Source organism: Scyliorhinus torazame, chromosome 7 (assembly GCF_047496885.1).
Source record: "Scyliorhinus torazame isolate Kashiwa2021f chromosome 7, sScyTor2.1, whole genome shotgun sequence".
Classification (NCBI taxonomy): domain Eukaryota; kingdom Metazoa; phylum Chordata; class Chondrichthyes; order Carcharhiniformes; family Scyliorhinidae; genus Scyliorhinus; species Scyliorhinus torazame.
Window position 1 is genome coordinate 305845950 of NC_092713.1, and position 15573 is coordinate 305861522.

General features: G+C 50.7%; 1 protein-coding gene across 2 annotated transcripts in view; it reads left to right on the forward strand.

Annotated features, from left to right (window-relative positions):
• Positions 1-280: 280 nt before the first annotated feature.
• cdx1b (caudal type homeobox 1 b) overlaps positions 281-15573 on the forward strand; it is a 57205-nt gene continuing 41912 nt past the window's right edge. For both annotated transcript variants that reach the window (XM_072512704.1, XM_072512705.1), the window contains exon 1: positions 281-784. In XM_072512704.1, the coding sequence (XP_072368805.1) occupies positions 352-784 (433 nt within the window). In that variant the 5' untranslated portion in view covers positions 281-351. The remainder of the gene's footprint in view (positions 785-15573) is intronic.

Genomic DNA, 15573 nt, shown 5'->3' on the forward strand with positions numbered 1-15573 from the left:
TTGCTTCCTAACCTTTCTCAATTTCTCTGAACCTTGTATTTGTTTTTGACTTCACCTGGCACTGATATTGAGGGACACAGGGGATCCAGAGAGACGATCCCTCCTCCTTAACCTTTGTTACTCTGTTTGAAGTCCTCCGTCTCTAATCTCTGGGAGTGAAAAAAAATTCTTTCAATGCAAATTTGTGAAGAGAGAGAGATGTGACGTCAGGGAGTGTTTTAAGTAAGAGATGGTTAATGAGAAACCGTGTGTGTGTGTCAGGGAGGAGTGATACGAGCTGTGTGCAAAAACCAAAACCGCCCTTTGCAGGCAAGTGGACGGTCAGCATGCTGCAGGCTGGATTCGCTCAACATGTACGTCAGCTACCTCCTGGATAAGGAAGGCAGCATGTATCCCAATTCTGTGCGGCACCCCAGCTTGAACCTAAACCCCCAGAACTTTGCCCCCCCTCCTCCTCCCCCTCAGTATTCCGACTTTTCCGGTTACCATCACCATGTCTCCGGGATCAGCGCCGACCCGCACCACCCTCAAGCGGCTGGCACCTGGAGCTCCCCTTACGTCCCATCGCGCGAGGACTGGCATGGCTACGGCACCGGTGCCCCTGCTGTCACCTCCCCGCCAGGGCAGCTGGCATTCGGCCCCTCCGACTTTGCTGCCGTGCAGCCCCAGGGGGCAGCTGGCCTGCTGCCCTCCATGAGCAGCATGGTGCCCCAGCTCTCGCCCAGCTCCCCGAGGCGGAATCCCTACGATTGGATGAGACGCAACCTTCAGCCGAACCCTCAAGGTAAGACAGGAGCGCGGAAAGATGGTTTGGTTTCGACCCAGCGGAAAATCGGAGCCAAGGGCTGCTTAAGGTGTGTGACTCAGGTGTTTAAAGCAAATCAGGTCCGATTGGAACTCCTGTGAAGCCCCTCGGGTTGGTTTGCTCCGTTGAGTGCGCTATATAAATGCAGGTTGCTGTTGTTGCTGAACTGCTGTGCTATCGGCAGTCACCTCCACTCAATGTTGAAATAGAACGGTGTGCTGAGAGATTGAAAGCACATCAACAGGGCGTTTCAGAAGGTGTTGAGGAGCGGCTCCCTCCGCAGGTAGGGCGAAGAGGATCAAGAAGGTTAGCACAAAATTACAGAGGCCCTGGGTGTTGTAGCAGAGGTGGGGGGTGGGGGGGGGGGGGGGGGGTGCGAGGAGAATGAGGGTTAGTGGGAGAGAAGGTTTATGATGGCAACAATCGTGTTCCATTTTGGATGATTGGGTGGAGCAACGAGTTCGAGCCAAAGGAGGTTGCGGTGGGGGAAAGAGGTCATTAAGTGTTTGAAAATGGACGAATGTCAGGATGGAGGGGGTTGATTAGTTTTGCAAGAAAGGATTTCACACCGGGTTGGAGAGAAAAACGTATTTTATTCAACACGTTAACTATTACGTTCAGCTCCAGTCGTTCCCTACTGGGTCTTCTCTACTCGTTGCCTGGCTGGCATATACAAAGGCACATGAACTTAGTTAAGGGTCCCCCCACCTCGGGGGAGCTCATATTCTGCAAGCTCCCCGGCTAGTGGATTATCCCTACCTGGTCGGAGCCCTGCGGGTTCTAACAATTAGGTGCAAGAATGTGGACTGCATCCTGCCCGGGAGTCCTTGGGTTTTCTCTCTATTCCTCCCTCAAACCTCGAGAGGTCTCCTCCTCCGCAATCTCTCTCAGCTTTCACTGTGCATTCCCATGCTCAAACCCAGATCACCCTCAGACCCCTAATGCCTCAACCCTCCCCTCTTGCAGCTAACAAGCTTTCAAAGCTCAAAACGTGGGGTCGTTTAATTGGCGACTGGCCTCACCTTAGTCGACAACGCCTTCGCTACAAACACTCACTAGACAAAACAAAAGAAAGCCCGCTGAATGGAAAAATAAATCAGCAAACAATTATTCAAGAGTTTAATTTATTGCACAGGTAACCGGATAAGTCCAGTGAACCACGGCACCTGGTGTTAGTTAAATGTTAGAAAGCTCATATTGCGATTCCTTCGGGCATGAGGTAGATTAACGAGATGGTGAGGGGTGATCTTCAGTTTGTTCAACTGTGTTGCTGCCGAATTGGCAGCCGGTATTGCACCTCTCCGCAATCTACGGCAGTGGGAATAAAGATGGCGTTGAGTTTGAAAACGCTACGCCAGTTCACCGTCTCCGGCGTAATGACCTCGCCACAAGCATATATCGACCGCCAGAGAGTTCCCGGTCCAACTGGGATCAGGCTGAAAGCGACTAGGATCTCCTCAATGCCGGCAGCGGAGGAGAAAGCGCCAGAGAATCAGAGGAAATTCAGGCTCATTGATTGCGATTTTATTACAATTTATATGAAAAGAAAAGAATCAATGCCAGGTATCCATTCCGGGAGCGATCACTAGGCGATTGGGTGGGGAGGGAAACAAAATAGTAAGAAAGACTCACAGTCATAAATAACATTTCACAACAATCGGGAATCACAATTCGCTTTGCAGCCAACAAAGTGCTTTTTGAAATGGAGTCTTTGTTGTAATGTAGGAGACGAGCTGCTAATGCGTTGCTCAGCCAGAAACCAGAAACTACAATAATGCGCAGATAATCTGGGGTTTTTTCATGGTGTTTACGGAGAGATAAATGGGGAAACTACGGGTAGACTCCCTTGCCCTTATTTCACATGGTGCTTTGGGATCTCCTACCTCCACCCGAGCAGGCAGATGGGGCCGTAGTTTAATATCCCGCGCAAAAAGGCAGCATCTCCAACAGTGCAGTTCTCCCTCAGTACTGCACTGGAGATCCAGCCTTGATTTTGGGCTCGGGTCCTGGGGTGGGGCTTGAACCCCGAACCTGACTCACTGGGAAGAGTGCAACCGACTGGGGCTTTGCCTCTCACTGATTGGATAGTCCTTCCACCACCGAGAACTTCCATTCAGCCCAACCACTCCGTAACGGCGCTTCACCTCCCCCACCTCTCTTCACCTCATCCCGTCAATGTAACCTTCTATTCCTTTCTCCCTCATGTATTGATCCAACCTTCCCTTAACTGTATCAATGCTATTCACCTCAACAAGGTCTTGTGGTAGTGGCTTCTACATTCCCGCCACTCTCTGGGTCAAGGGGTTAGTCCTCAATCTCTTATTAGATTTATTATATATATCTTATATTCAAGGACAATAGGTTTGGTCTCCCCGCACAGAGAATTTGTTACACTCTCATCCTCTGTTCTATCACTGCTCAAATAATTGAACCCGTTTCAATGATTCCGTAGGGAAATAGGGCTAGAACTGGTAAAAGAGCTAGTAGCAACCTTAGCTCATTGGACTGAATGGCATTTCTCAGCGCTGTGCATGTTTTCGTCCTCTAAAATCCAAAATTTAGATCAACAATCAAATTAAAAATTTAACAGGGGGGCAATTACAGATCTGATCATTGGGTAATCAGCAGGTAATAGGGAAGGCAGATGGAATGTTGGCCTTTATTTCAAAGGGAATGGAGTATAAAAATAGGGACGTCCTGCTGAAACTATACAAGGCACCAGTTAGACCACACCTGGAATACTGTGAACAGTTTTGGTCCCCTTAGCTAAGGAAAGATATACTGGCGTTGGAGGCTGTCCAGAGAGGGACTGATTCCAGATATGGAGGGATTTTCTTATGAGGAGGGGGTTGAGTAGGTTGGGCCTGTCCTCATTGGAGTTTAGAAGAATGAGAGGCGACCTTATTGAGACATATCGGATTCTCAGGGGGTTTGGCAGGGGAGATGCTGAGAGGATGTGGCTGGTTCCTCTTGTGGGAGTCTAGGACCAGAGAGTATCATCTCAGAGTGAGGGGTTACCTATTTAGATGAGGAGGAATTTCTCTCAGAGGGGAGTGAATCTGTGGAATTCTTTACCGCAGAGCTGTAGAGGCTGGATTGTTAAATATGTTCAAGGCCGAGTGGGCAGATTTTTAATTGAAATAAGGCTTAAGGGGATTAGGGCATGAAGGTGGAGTTGAGGATTATCAAATCAGATCATTGAATGGCAGAGCATACTCGATGGGCTGAATGGCCGACTTCTGCTCCTACGCCTTATGATGCTACGGGTGTTAAAATTCTCAAGGCTGTTTTCCATCTGACCCTCGCCAACTCTCTAAACGTATCCAATGTCAAGACCCTCCGAGATCGCTGCGCTCCCTGATTCTTTCATGTCCCTGATTTTAAATCGCTGAAGATTGAGCCTTCAGCTGCCTCGGCCCGAAGCTTTGACTTTCCTACCCCAACCCTGCCTGCCTCTCGCCCTTTCCTTTAAAGACTTTTCTTAAAACCTTCCCCTTTGACCAAGCTTTCTGGTCGCCCGTCCTGATGTCCTTTTCTGGTTACATTCCTCTGTTAGAGGAGCGGTGTAAATGCAACCAAATGTTGTCTCCACCACTGAAGTTCTTCGATCAAAACTTCTGAATTAAAATGAGATACCTCTTCGGGAGGAGAAGCTTCAGATTTGAGAGTGGGTACCTGGCGACAGTGAGCAGCTTCGTTCAGTGTTTGATATACGGGCCCGTGATTAACACTGTTTGTGCAGAAGGCAAGATGACCCCTACACAGCTGTGTGTGTTTCGAAGAAGAAAAGTTTATATTGTCTCTCAGCATTCCGTCTTAGCGGACTGTTGACATCATTTTGTTTCTGAGGCCCCTTCGCTAAAGCCTCGTAAAAACCCTTTGGAAAAATCCTCGAGACTTGTCAACGTTGCTTCTGGTATTCGGACGGTCCCACCCACTCGCTCTTGTGTATTGGAGCAGGCTCCGCACACACCGGTCCTGTGAACCTCAAACATGGCTGTATCCCAGAGACCCCGCTCTCCCCCACAGGGAGCTCCTCAATCCACCAGTATCTGCACATCTTTAAGCTGTCAGCTTGTGTTTTACAATTCGCAGTGCAGTTAACTGATCGTTTTACAGCGAGTTGCATTTATATAGCACCTTTAACATTGTAAAATGTCCCAAGGGGTGTTTCGCAGCGGAAATTACAGACATATTTGATTCCAACTCACATAAGGAGATATTAGGACAGGTGATCACAAACCATAGCCAAAGGGTAGGTTTTTAGAAGCGCCCCAAAGGAGGAGAGAGGGGTAGAGAGAGGCAGAGAATTTTGGGACGGAAATTCCGAAGCTTAGGGCCCAGGTAGCTGACAGGCACGGCCGTCAATGGCGGAACAATTAAAATGGGAGATGTGCAAGAGGCCAGAGTGGGGACGTATCGTGGTCTTGGAGGGCTGAAGCTGGAGCAGACTACAGGCAGAGGGAATGCACGAGGAGGCTTTGGTGGGATGTTTAAACAATGATGAGGATCTTAAAACTGAGGCGTTGTCAAATGAGGAGGCAATGGAAATCTACAAGCCCGGTGTGTGATGTGGGAATGGGACTTGGCGTGAGCTACGACATGGGCAGCAGAGGTTAGGATGAGTTAAAGGCAGGCGAACATTGGAGTAATCAACTCTGTCGGTCTTTAAACTGTTGGGGAGAAAGAAACCTCGACAGATGAAGCAGCAATGGGGAATAGTTTGTGTGAATCTGCCTGATGTTCTGTTTAGTTGAAGTTTTCTCATCATTTGCTACACATATTTTGTCAACAATTGTAAATATATAGGGCCCATGATCTGATTGTGAATTGAAAATCCTATTGTTAAATATGTTGAGGGAGAGTTAGTGTTTGAGCTTGCCAGTGAATACAATCCCCTGTCCTCTGACGAGGTGACACTGTAAAACAGTGCATTACATTGAACCATGTCCCCTCTGAAAACAGCTATTTTCTTTCTCAACCCACGATGATCAACCAGGTCACTTTCAGGAGAATTATTGGACTGAATTTTTAATCAGTTCCGGTGGTGAGAACAGAGCCAGGCATGTCCGGAATTCCCCACCATTGGCCCACGTACCAGTTCCCGGGAATGATCCCGCCTCCAAGCTATTTTCCAGGAAGCTGGGTCAAGAGTGAATCAATTGCCTGCTCGCTTGAGCCAATCGAGGGGCCAATTAAGGCCCATGTCCTGCGCTGACTAGAATTATCCAGTCAGCAGGCAGGGGTCCTTGCAAAGGCTGAAATGTGACCAGGGAAAGGGGGTGGGTGGGTTGGGAGTGGGGTTCTCCCTAGAATAGAATAGAAGTTCATAGAATTTACAGTGCAGAAGGAGGCCATTCGGCCCATCGGGTCTGCACCGACCCTCTGAAAGGGCACCTTACCTAGGGTCAGGCCACCACCCGATCCCCATAACCTAGTGACTCCACCTAAGATTTCGGACACTAAGGGGCAATTTATCACGGCCAGTCCACTTAACCTGCACGTCTTTGGACTGTGGGAGGAAACCGGAGCACCCGGGGGAAGCCCACGCAGACACGGGGAGGATGTGCAGACTCCGCACAGACAGCAACACGAGGTTGGAATTGAACCCAGGACCCTGGCTGTGAAGCAACAGTGCTAACCACTCTAGAGTTCCTGCAGCTCAAAGTTTCCCAGTGCCACACACCACCCCGATTTGGAGGTCTGCTGGACCCCAGGACCCAGCTGGGTCCCAGCCTTATGCTGCGCCTGTTGTACAGAGGTACCCGGAGCAGATGGAGCCAATAGGGGATTGGCCGGCACATTCCGAGGGGGACGGCAGCATCACCCCAGCAGATCCATAGCCGCTTGGAGGAGTTCCAGACACGATGGGTGCAGGAGATGTCGCCGGCAGTGCCTGGCGCCGGGCAGGCCGTCACTGCTGGGGTAGCAACCGCGGTGGAGAGCCTGGTGCTGACGCGGCACCATGAGCGAAGGTGGCGAAGGCGTCACGCAGTCAGTGACGGCCATAGCAGAGGGTCTCGACAGAATCCCCGCCTCGCTGGGGACCCGGTACCAGGCCAGCCTGGATGGGGTTCTGTGGGACATGTCCCGCTCGCAGTTGGGAATGGCTGCGGAGCTTGTCCCAGTCGCAGGTGGGCATAGCCGACGGTGCCGACACGCTGGTGCAGACCATGGGGAGCCGCCAGGGCTGGCACAGCCAGATGATGCATGGGCGGCCGGGGCTTGAACCCAGCTGCCTCTCCGTCCCAAGGTGAACCCCAGGGCACAATGGGCACCGAGCGGGAGGAGGGGGCATTGAGTGCTAACCCGTCCCTGGAGTGGCACGCGGGACAGAGGCACAGCTGTGCGTGTGCCGCTGACAGGTGAGCCGGTGCCCTCCGGCCGCAGAGCCCCCAGTGGACACCCGCCAGCGGCACCGAAGGCCGGGGGACGAGGTAAGCAGCTGGCTGCCTCCACCTCCGATGAGCATCCCCGGGACACACCCAGACGTAGTGGTAGAGCGAGGAGGGCAAGCACGTTGAGGATCACTGAGGGTACCGGGGAGGGGGGGGAGAGGTTGGGATGTGGGGAGGTGGTGTGGGGGTTGGGGGAGGTGGGGGGGCAGCACCATCGGGAGAGTGGGGACTTGTGTGACACATTAAACACCCTTGTGCACAACCAGTATGATGCCTCTGTCACTTGAAATGAAATAAAATGAAAATCGCTTATTGTCACAAGTAGGCTTCAAATGAAGTTACTGTGAAAAGCCCCTAGTCGCCACATTCCGGCGCCTGTTCGGGGAGGCTGCAAAGGAATTGAACCGTGCTGCTGGCCTGCCTTGGTCTGCTTTAAAACCAGCTCTTTAGCCCTGTGCTAAACCAGCCCCTGCTTTCTTCCTCAATGGGGCCGACCTCCGAACCCTTGGCCCATCTCTCTGGACATCCCCCTCTCTCAGTGGAACCCACCCACCCTTCGGCCGTGGACATGTCTCCTGAGCTGTGTCCCATCCCCTGGGTGTTCGGACGTTGGCTGCTGTGTGTGTGGTACTGCCTCCCGCAGTGTTCAGGCACAGTGGCCAAGCATCAAGGTGTGATTGGGATGCTGGGCAATGACTGCCACATGCTCCATGGCCCGCCCAACCCCGGGGATCCACTTGGGTTGTGTGAAGTGCTCACGTAACCATGATTGGCTATTCCCTAATAGCAATAGCCTTCAGCTGCATGGGGGGTGTGTGTGTGTGTGGGTGTGTGTGGGGTGTGTGTGTGTGTGTGTGGGTGTGTGCGGGTGTGTATGTGTGTGGGTGTGTGTGTGGGTGTGTGTGAGTGTGTGGTGTGGGTGTGTGTGTGGGTGTGTGTGGGTGTGTGAGTGTGGGTGTGTGTGTGGGGGAGGTGTGGGTGTGTGTGTGTGGGTGTGTGTTTGGGGTGTGCGTGTGGGTGTGTGTGTGGGTATGTGTGAGTGTGTGTGTGGGTGTGTGTGTGGGTGTGTGTGGGTGTGTGGTGTGGGTGTGTGTGTGGGTGTGTGTGAGTGTGTGTGAGTGGGTGTGTGTGGGTGCGTGGGTGTGTGTGTGTGTGGGGGGGGGTGTGGGGGTGTGTATGTGTGTGTGTGGGTGTGTGTGGGTGTGTGGTGTGGGTGTGTGTGTGGGTGTGTGTGGGTGTGGGTGTGTGTGGGGTGTGTGTGTGTGTTTGTGGGTGTGTGCGGGTGTGTGTGTGGGTGTGTGTGTGGGTGTGTGTGGGTGTGTGGTGTGGGTGTGTGTGTGGGTGTGTGTGGGTGTGTGAGTGGGTGTGTGTGTTTGTGTGTGTGTGGGTGTGTGTGGGTGTGTGTGTGGGTGTGTGTGGGTGTGTGAGTGTGGGTGTGTGTGTGTGGGTGTGTGTGGGTGTGTGTGGGGTGTGTGTGTGTGTGTTTGTGGGTGTGTGCGGGTGTGTGTGTGGGTGTGTGTGTGGGTGTGTGTGTGTGGGGGGGGTGTGTGTGTGTGTGTTTGTGGGTGTGTGCGGGTGTGTGTGTGGGTGTGAGTGTGGGTGTGTGTGTGGGGGGTGTGTGTGTGTGGGTGTGTGTGGGTGTGTGGTGTGGGTGTGTGGTGTGGGTGTGTGTGTGGGTGTGTGTGTGTGGGGTGTGTGTGTGTGTGTTTGTGGGTGTGTGCGGGTGTGTGTGTGGGGGTGTGTGTGGGTGTGTGTGTGGGTATGTGTGTGGGTGTGTGTGTGGGTGTGTGTGTGGGTGTGTGTGTGCGTGGGGGGTGGGGCTGCGTAGCCACATATCCGCAGTCACCCCAATACACATGAAGCTGACATGAAATATTCTCAGTGTGAAAATCTGCACTGGGCTAACTGCGGAGAGAACTTCCTTCAAACCAAGGTAGGCCTGGAGGTCTCGGTCAAAGTGAAGCCGCAGATCTCAGTACATATCCTGGACTCTGAGCCTCTAACAGGATGGAGTCTAATAGGTTTAATTTATTGGATGTATATTGTATTTCATCTTGGCACAGATTTTATTGCTTTGATTTTTTTTGCCTGACTGAACTTCATCTCTCATGTTGGCCTCCTGCTCCGGACTGTGCACTCCCCACTGCGGCCTGACTCTCTCGCTCAGGACTGGTTTGTCTATAACTCGCTCATCTGCCGGCACCCGCCCCCCCCCCCCCCCCCCCCCCACCCTCCCCACCCCTCCGCCCCCCCCAGCTGCCCTCAATACTGCCTCCAGTAATTCATACCCAGTTGAGGTGGTGTGGTCGTTCTGCTCTGAGATGAGCTCCTGACCACTTCCACCTCCGTCACCAGGACACTCGACCTTCTACCTCTGGAACGTCACCTGACCCCCACCCCTGCCTCAGCACATTGGCTGCTGAAACCCTCACCTATTACCTCTTGGTCTCACTATTTCTGATTGACCTCCCATCTTCCATGCTCCACAAATAGGAGCTCCTCAGAATCTCTGCAGTTCCTGTCCTAATTTGTCCCCTGCCCCATCCCCCGCCATTGACTTACATTGGCGTCCAGCTCAACATGACCTCACCTTTAAAACACTCAGTCTCGTGTTCAAATCGCTCCATAACCTTTGGCCCTCACTACCCTCTGTCACCTGATTCAGTCAGTGCTCCAACTCCCCAAGACTGGACACTTGCGTACCCCAGACTTGCATTCCTCCATCACTGATGGCCGGACCTTCAGCTGTCTGGGCCCTCAGCATAGAAACTCCTTCCCTATCCCTCTCCTCACCTCCCTCAGAGGGGGGAACCCTCATGACTCTTACAAGCCGAGTGTAATTTTTTTTAACTGCACACATCCCGAATACTTGAAGGACTGTTTGAATATGTAACAAAGTGGTTTAAAAAGCCACTCATTTGGATCAGACCACTACTATTGCTGAGTGACAGCGCGCTACCACTACCTCAGGGCAATTGGAAATGGACAATGAATATCAAGCTTGCCAGCAATGCCCAATCCTGAGAAGAAAATTACTCCTGAAAATCCAGCTTTTCTGTTATCCTGCTAATTAATTTGTCAAATTTGGCAGTGCTGTGCACTTTCACCTTAGTCAAGAGACCGATAATTCTTAGGCCTCTTTGTAGAAAATCACAGGCTGGCTATCGTTACATAAACCACTTTCTCAAAGCTTTTACAAAAGTCTGGGGTTGAATCCTACTCCAGAGATCTAAGCTTAAAATCCAGTTTAAAGGTAATACTGAGGGAATGCCGCACTGTCGGAGGGTCAGTACTGAGGGAATGCCGCACTGTCGGAGGGTCAGTACTGAGGGAGTGCTGCACTGTCAGAGGGTCAGTACTGAGTGAGAGCTGCACTGTCAGAGGGTCAGTACTGAGGGAGTGCTGCACTGTCAGAGGATCAGTACTGAGGGAGTGCTGCACTGTCAGAAGGTCAATACTGAGGGAGTGCTGCACTGTCACAGGGTCAGTACTGAGGGTGTGCTGCACTGTCAGAGGGTCAGTACTGAGGGAGTGCTGCACTGTCAGAGGGTCAGTACTGAGGGAGTGCTGCACTGTCAGAGGGTCAGTACTGAGGGAGTGCTGCATTGTCAGAGGGTCAGTACTGAGGGAGTGCTGCATTGTCAGATGGTCAGTACTGAGGGAGTACTGCACTGTCAGAGGGTCAGTACTGAGGGAGTGCTGCACTGTCAGAGGGTCAGTACTGAGTGAGAGCTGCACTGTCAGAGGGTCAGTACTGAGGGTGTGCTGCACTGTCAGAGGGTCAGTACTGAGTGAGAGCTGCACTGTCAGAGGGTCAGTACTGAGGGAGTGCTGCACTGTCAGAGGATCAGTACTGAGGGAGTGCTGCACTGTCAGAAGGTCAATACTGAGGGAGTGCTGCACTGTCACAGGGTCAGTACTGAGGGTGTGCTGCACTGTCGGAGGGTCAGTACTGAGGGAGTGCTGCACTGTCAGAGGGTCAGTACTGAGTGAGAGCTGCACTGTCAGAGGGTCAGTACTGAGGGAGTGCTGCACTGTCAGAGGATCAGTACTGAGGGAGTGCTGCACTGTCAGAGAGTCAGTACTGAGGGAGTGCTGCACTGTCAGAGGGTCAGTACTGAGGGAATGCCGCACTGTCAGAGGGTCAGTACTGAGTGAGAGCTGCACTGTCAGAGGGTCAGTACTGAGGGAGTGCCGCACTGCCAGAGGTTCAGTACTGAGGGAGTGCTGCACTGTCAGAAGGTCAATACTGAGGGAGTGCTGCACTGTCACAGGGTCAGTACTGAGGGTGTGCTGCACTGTCAGAGGGTCAGTACTGAGGGAGTGCTGCACTGTCAGAGGGTCAGTACTGAGGGAGTGCTGCACTGTCAGAGGGTCAGTACTGAGGGAGTGCTGCATTGTCAGAGGGTCAGTACTGAGGGAGTGCTGCATTGTCAGATGGTCAGTACTGAGGGAGTGCTGCACTGTCAGAGGGTCAGTACTGAGGGAGTGCTGCACTGTTGGAAATGATGAGATGTTAAACTGAGGCCCGTATCATGTTTCTGTTTGAGGGATCTTGCTTTGTGTAAATTGGTTGCCCTACTTCCCATGTTACAACAGCAGCTACACTTCAGAACACATTGTAAAAATAACAATAATCTTCATTGGTGTGACAAGTAGGCTTACACTAACACTGCAATGAAGTTACTGTGAAAATCCCCTCGTCACCACACTCCGGCGCCTGTTCGGGTACACGGAGGGAGAATTCAGAATGTCCAATTCACCTAACAAGCACGTCTTTCGGGACTTGTGGGAGGAAACCGGAGCACCCGGAGGAAACCCACGCAGACACGGGGGGAATGTGCAGACTCCGCATAGACAGTGACCCAAGTCGGGAATCGAACCCGGATCCTTGGCGCGGTGAAGCAACAGTGCTACCCACTGTGCTACTGTACGTTGACCAGCTAAGTAGTTTGGGAAGTCCTGTGAGATCAGGAAAGATTTGCAGGTTGTCCGTCTCCTGACTGTGCCTTCCACGGCTATGACACCCTTTCTTTCGGCCAATTGGAAGGTGGGCATACAGTGGGAGGGTTATATGAACCATCATAATTCATATGAGAGAGTCGGGGGGGGGGGGGTGGACTCACCCACACCTACTGGACACGAGGATCCCCCTTGGGTGCCAACGCTGCATTACCTGAGCCAGGCCTGTGGTTTTGAATCCTGTACCTCCTTCAGCAACCGGGTCAGCTTCAGTTGGATTCGTTTCTGAGCTGGCCACTGAAGGGTTAATGAATATTCCTGCATTCACACGAGCCCCTACTTGGGGAATAAAGTGGAAACCAGAACTGTGAGAGGAGGCTCCGAGAGTGTTGATTACACCGATGTCCCAATAGCTAACTCTTCGAGCTTGTTGGGAGATAAGAAAAGGTTAACTACCATTGTGTACGATGACCTACAAAGAGAAGGAGCAAAGGCAAATTGACATTTACCCAATGCTAGTGCGTTCCCTGTTGTTTGAAAGATGCCCTTATCTATCTAGTTACATAGAGAGGAGTGGGGGACAAATAGGTAGTGCTGCCGACAGTAAGGGCCAGTGGCTGTTAGGTTGTATTTGATGTGCTTTCTCCCCATTCCACTTCTTAAAGCGTGAGTGTAACTCTACAGTTCCTGCCTCGCTGGCATTGGTATAACCTTGGAGGTCAGGATGGCAGTGTCAGGGTGACCGTGGATCTTTCAGCCTCATCCATTCAAACATGAACATGCCATACAATGGAAGAGGAAAGAAGCTCATGGAATGTATACACCTTTCATTGATAGTATCAATAACCTTAACAGACTATATTACACTTGAATGACTTAAATCGTATTAAAATGTGATATAATACATGAAAGGTTGGTGGACACAGATCCCACAGGAACTTTCAAAAGGCAATTGGACATGTACTTCAAGCAAAAAGTGGATCTTTATTCATAGAATTTACAGTGTAGAAGGAGGCCATTCAGCCCATCGATTCTGCACCGGCTCTTGGAAAGAGCACCCTACCCAAGCCCACACCTCCACCCTATCCCCATAACCCAGTAACCCCACCCAACACTAAGGGCAATTTTGGACACTAAGGGCAATTTATCATGGCCAATCCACCTAACCTGCACATCTTTGGACTGTGGGAGGAAACCGGAGCACCCGGAGGAAACCCACGCACACACGGGGAGAACGTGCAGATTCCGCACAGACAGCGCCCCAAGCCGGGAATCGAACCTGGGACCCTGGAGCTCTGAAGCAATTGTGCTAACCACTATGCTACCGTGCTGCCCTGAATTCACTCTTGTGATGTGTGTGTTTCAGGCAATTATTGCCCAACCCTAATTTCTCTGAACAGGTGATGGTATGTCATCTTGGAAACATGAGCAGCTTACTCGGCCATTTTGAGATGTCCTGCGATATTTTCTTACGTTAAAGGGATTATGTAAACATACGTCGCTGTTATTGCTGGAAGTCCAGTGCCATCTCTTTCAAAGGATCAACTTAGACCAATCAAAAGTCAATGATTCTATGAAATGTAAGATACATCACAAAATATTATATTCAAGTGACCCTTAAATCAGGGAGTCACATGGCAGAATTTAATGGTTAGGGTGTTGGGCCTTCACCCTGGTGGTCGAACCCTGATCACAGCTATTTCGGGAGCCCGCTTGGGGGTCCCAATTAAACAGATGTCGGCCCCATTAGGGTAGTTTCCCGCCGCACTTTCTCCTGAAGGACAGTTTTCCTGTCTCTGAGAGCTACCAGTCAATGCGTGGATGGCAGCTTTTTTAAAACTTCCGTGAGAATGGTTGTTATTTTAAAAATATTTTGGAGGAGTGATAATTATCTTTATTGTCACGAGTAGGCTTACATTAACGCTGCAATGAAGTTACTGTGAAAAGCCCCTAGTCGCTACACTCCGGCACCTGTTCGGGTACACAGAGGGAGAATTCAGAATGTCCAAATTACCTAACAGCACGTCTTTCGGGACTTGTGGGAGGAAACGGGAGCACCCGGAGGAAACCCACGCAGACACGGTGAGAACATGCAGACGCCGCACAGACAGTGACCCAAGCCGGGAATCGAACCTGCGACCTTGGAGCTGTGAAGCAGCAGCGCTAACCACTGTGCTACCATGCCGCCAACTCCTCCTGCTTTCTATGTTTTCTCATACCTGTATACCTCAGCAACAATCTTCATCCTCAAGCCTGTGTTATTCTGTATGTCTGAGCCGGTGTGTGTGTGTGTGTAAATGATTTCATTAAATAGGATTACTAGAGTCAGGTTGTCTGGGAGGTTTAAAGAATAGAGTTGCTAGGTTGGTGGATTTGTAATGAGATACCATGGTGGGTTTGAGGTGCAAGTAAATAGGCTGGATCTAACATTTGCATGTTTAGATACGTTGAGAGTTCATTTGAAAATCTTGGGATGTCAGAAGTGACATGAACCATTTTTGTTCCATGGGTAAACAGAAGACGCAACATTACATAGAGGCAGAGAGGTCTACAGCACAGAAAAGGCCCTTCAGCCCATCGGGCCTGCGCCGGTCAAAAGCAACTACAATAGGTGTCATTGCATTTTATTTACCTGAGAACAGATACAAAGGAAATGAAATGAAAAAATAGGAATATGAAAGATTATATTTGGACAGGTTTGAAAGAGGTGTGAGAGAAATGGAACCTGAGGTGAAAAGAGGAGAAACGTATTTTATACTTATTGTAGAGGGTGTAGGAATTGACCGTGAGTTAAGATCTCTTAGGAACAACACTGGGCTGGGAGAAAGTGCAGTTTGAATCAGCTGGTCAGTCGAGCCAGTAAAGTTTTGATCTGAAAAAGGCAGTATTCTTTCTGATGGTTTCTTCGATTTCCACAGCAGAGTGGAAGTTGGTTTGAGAGGTCATGTGGTATACTTTATTAAAGAAACAGCAGCTTTGCACTGGGTAATATTACTGGATTTTTATAGTTAAACATTGAAAATGGAGTGATGCCTCGAAGATGTGGGTCTGACTAAGTAGGGAGTCTTTTTTGGGGGGAATGTTTTGTGAATCTAATTTTAACTGTAATCTTGTGTGCTTAAGTTTTCTTTTCTTCTTGTTAGTAAACCTTTTATTTTTTTAAATACCAAAAGTGTTACTGGACTTCTTGCTGTTGAGATAAGTACATTTTTTCCCTCATTTTCAAGATATGGGATGGCAAGGGCGGGACGGTAGCACAGTGGTGAGCACTGTTGCTTCACAGCATCAGGGTCCCAGGTTCGATTCCCGGTTTGGGTCGCTATCTGTGCACGTTCTCCCTGTGTCTGTGTGGGTTTCATCTGGGTGCTCCAGTATCCTCCCACAGTCCAAAGATGTGCAGGTTATTTG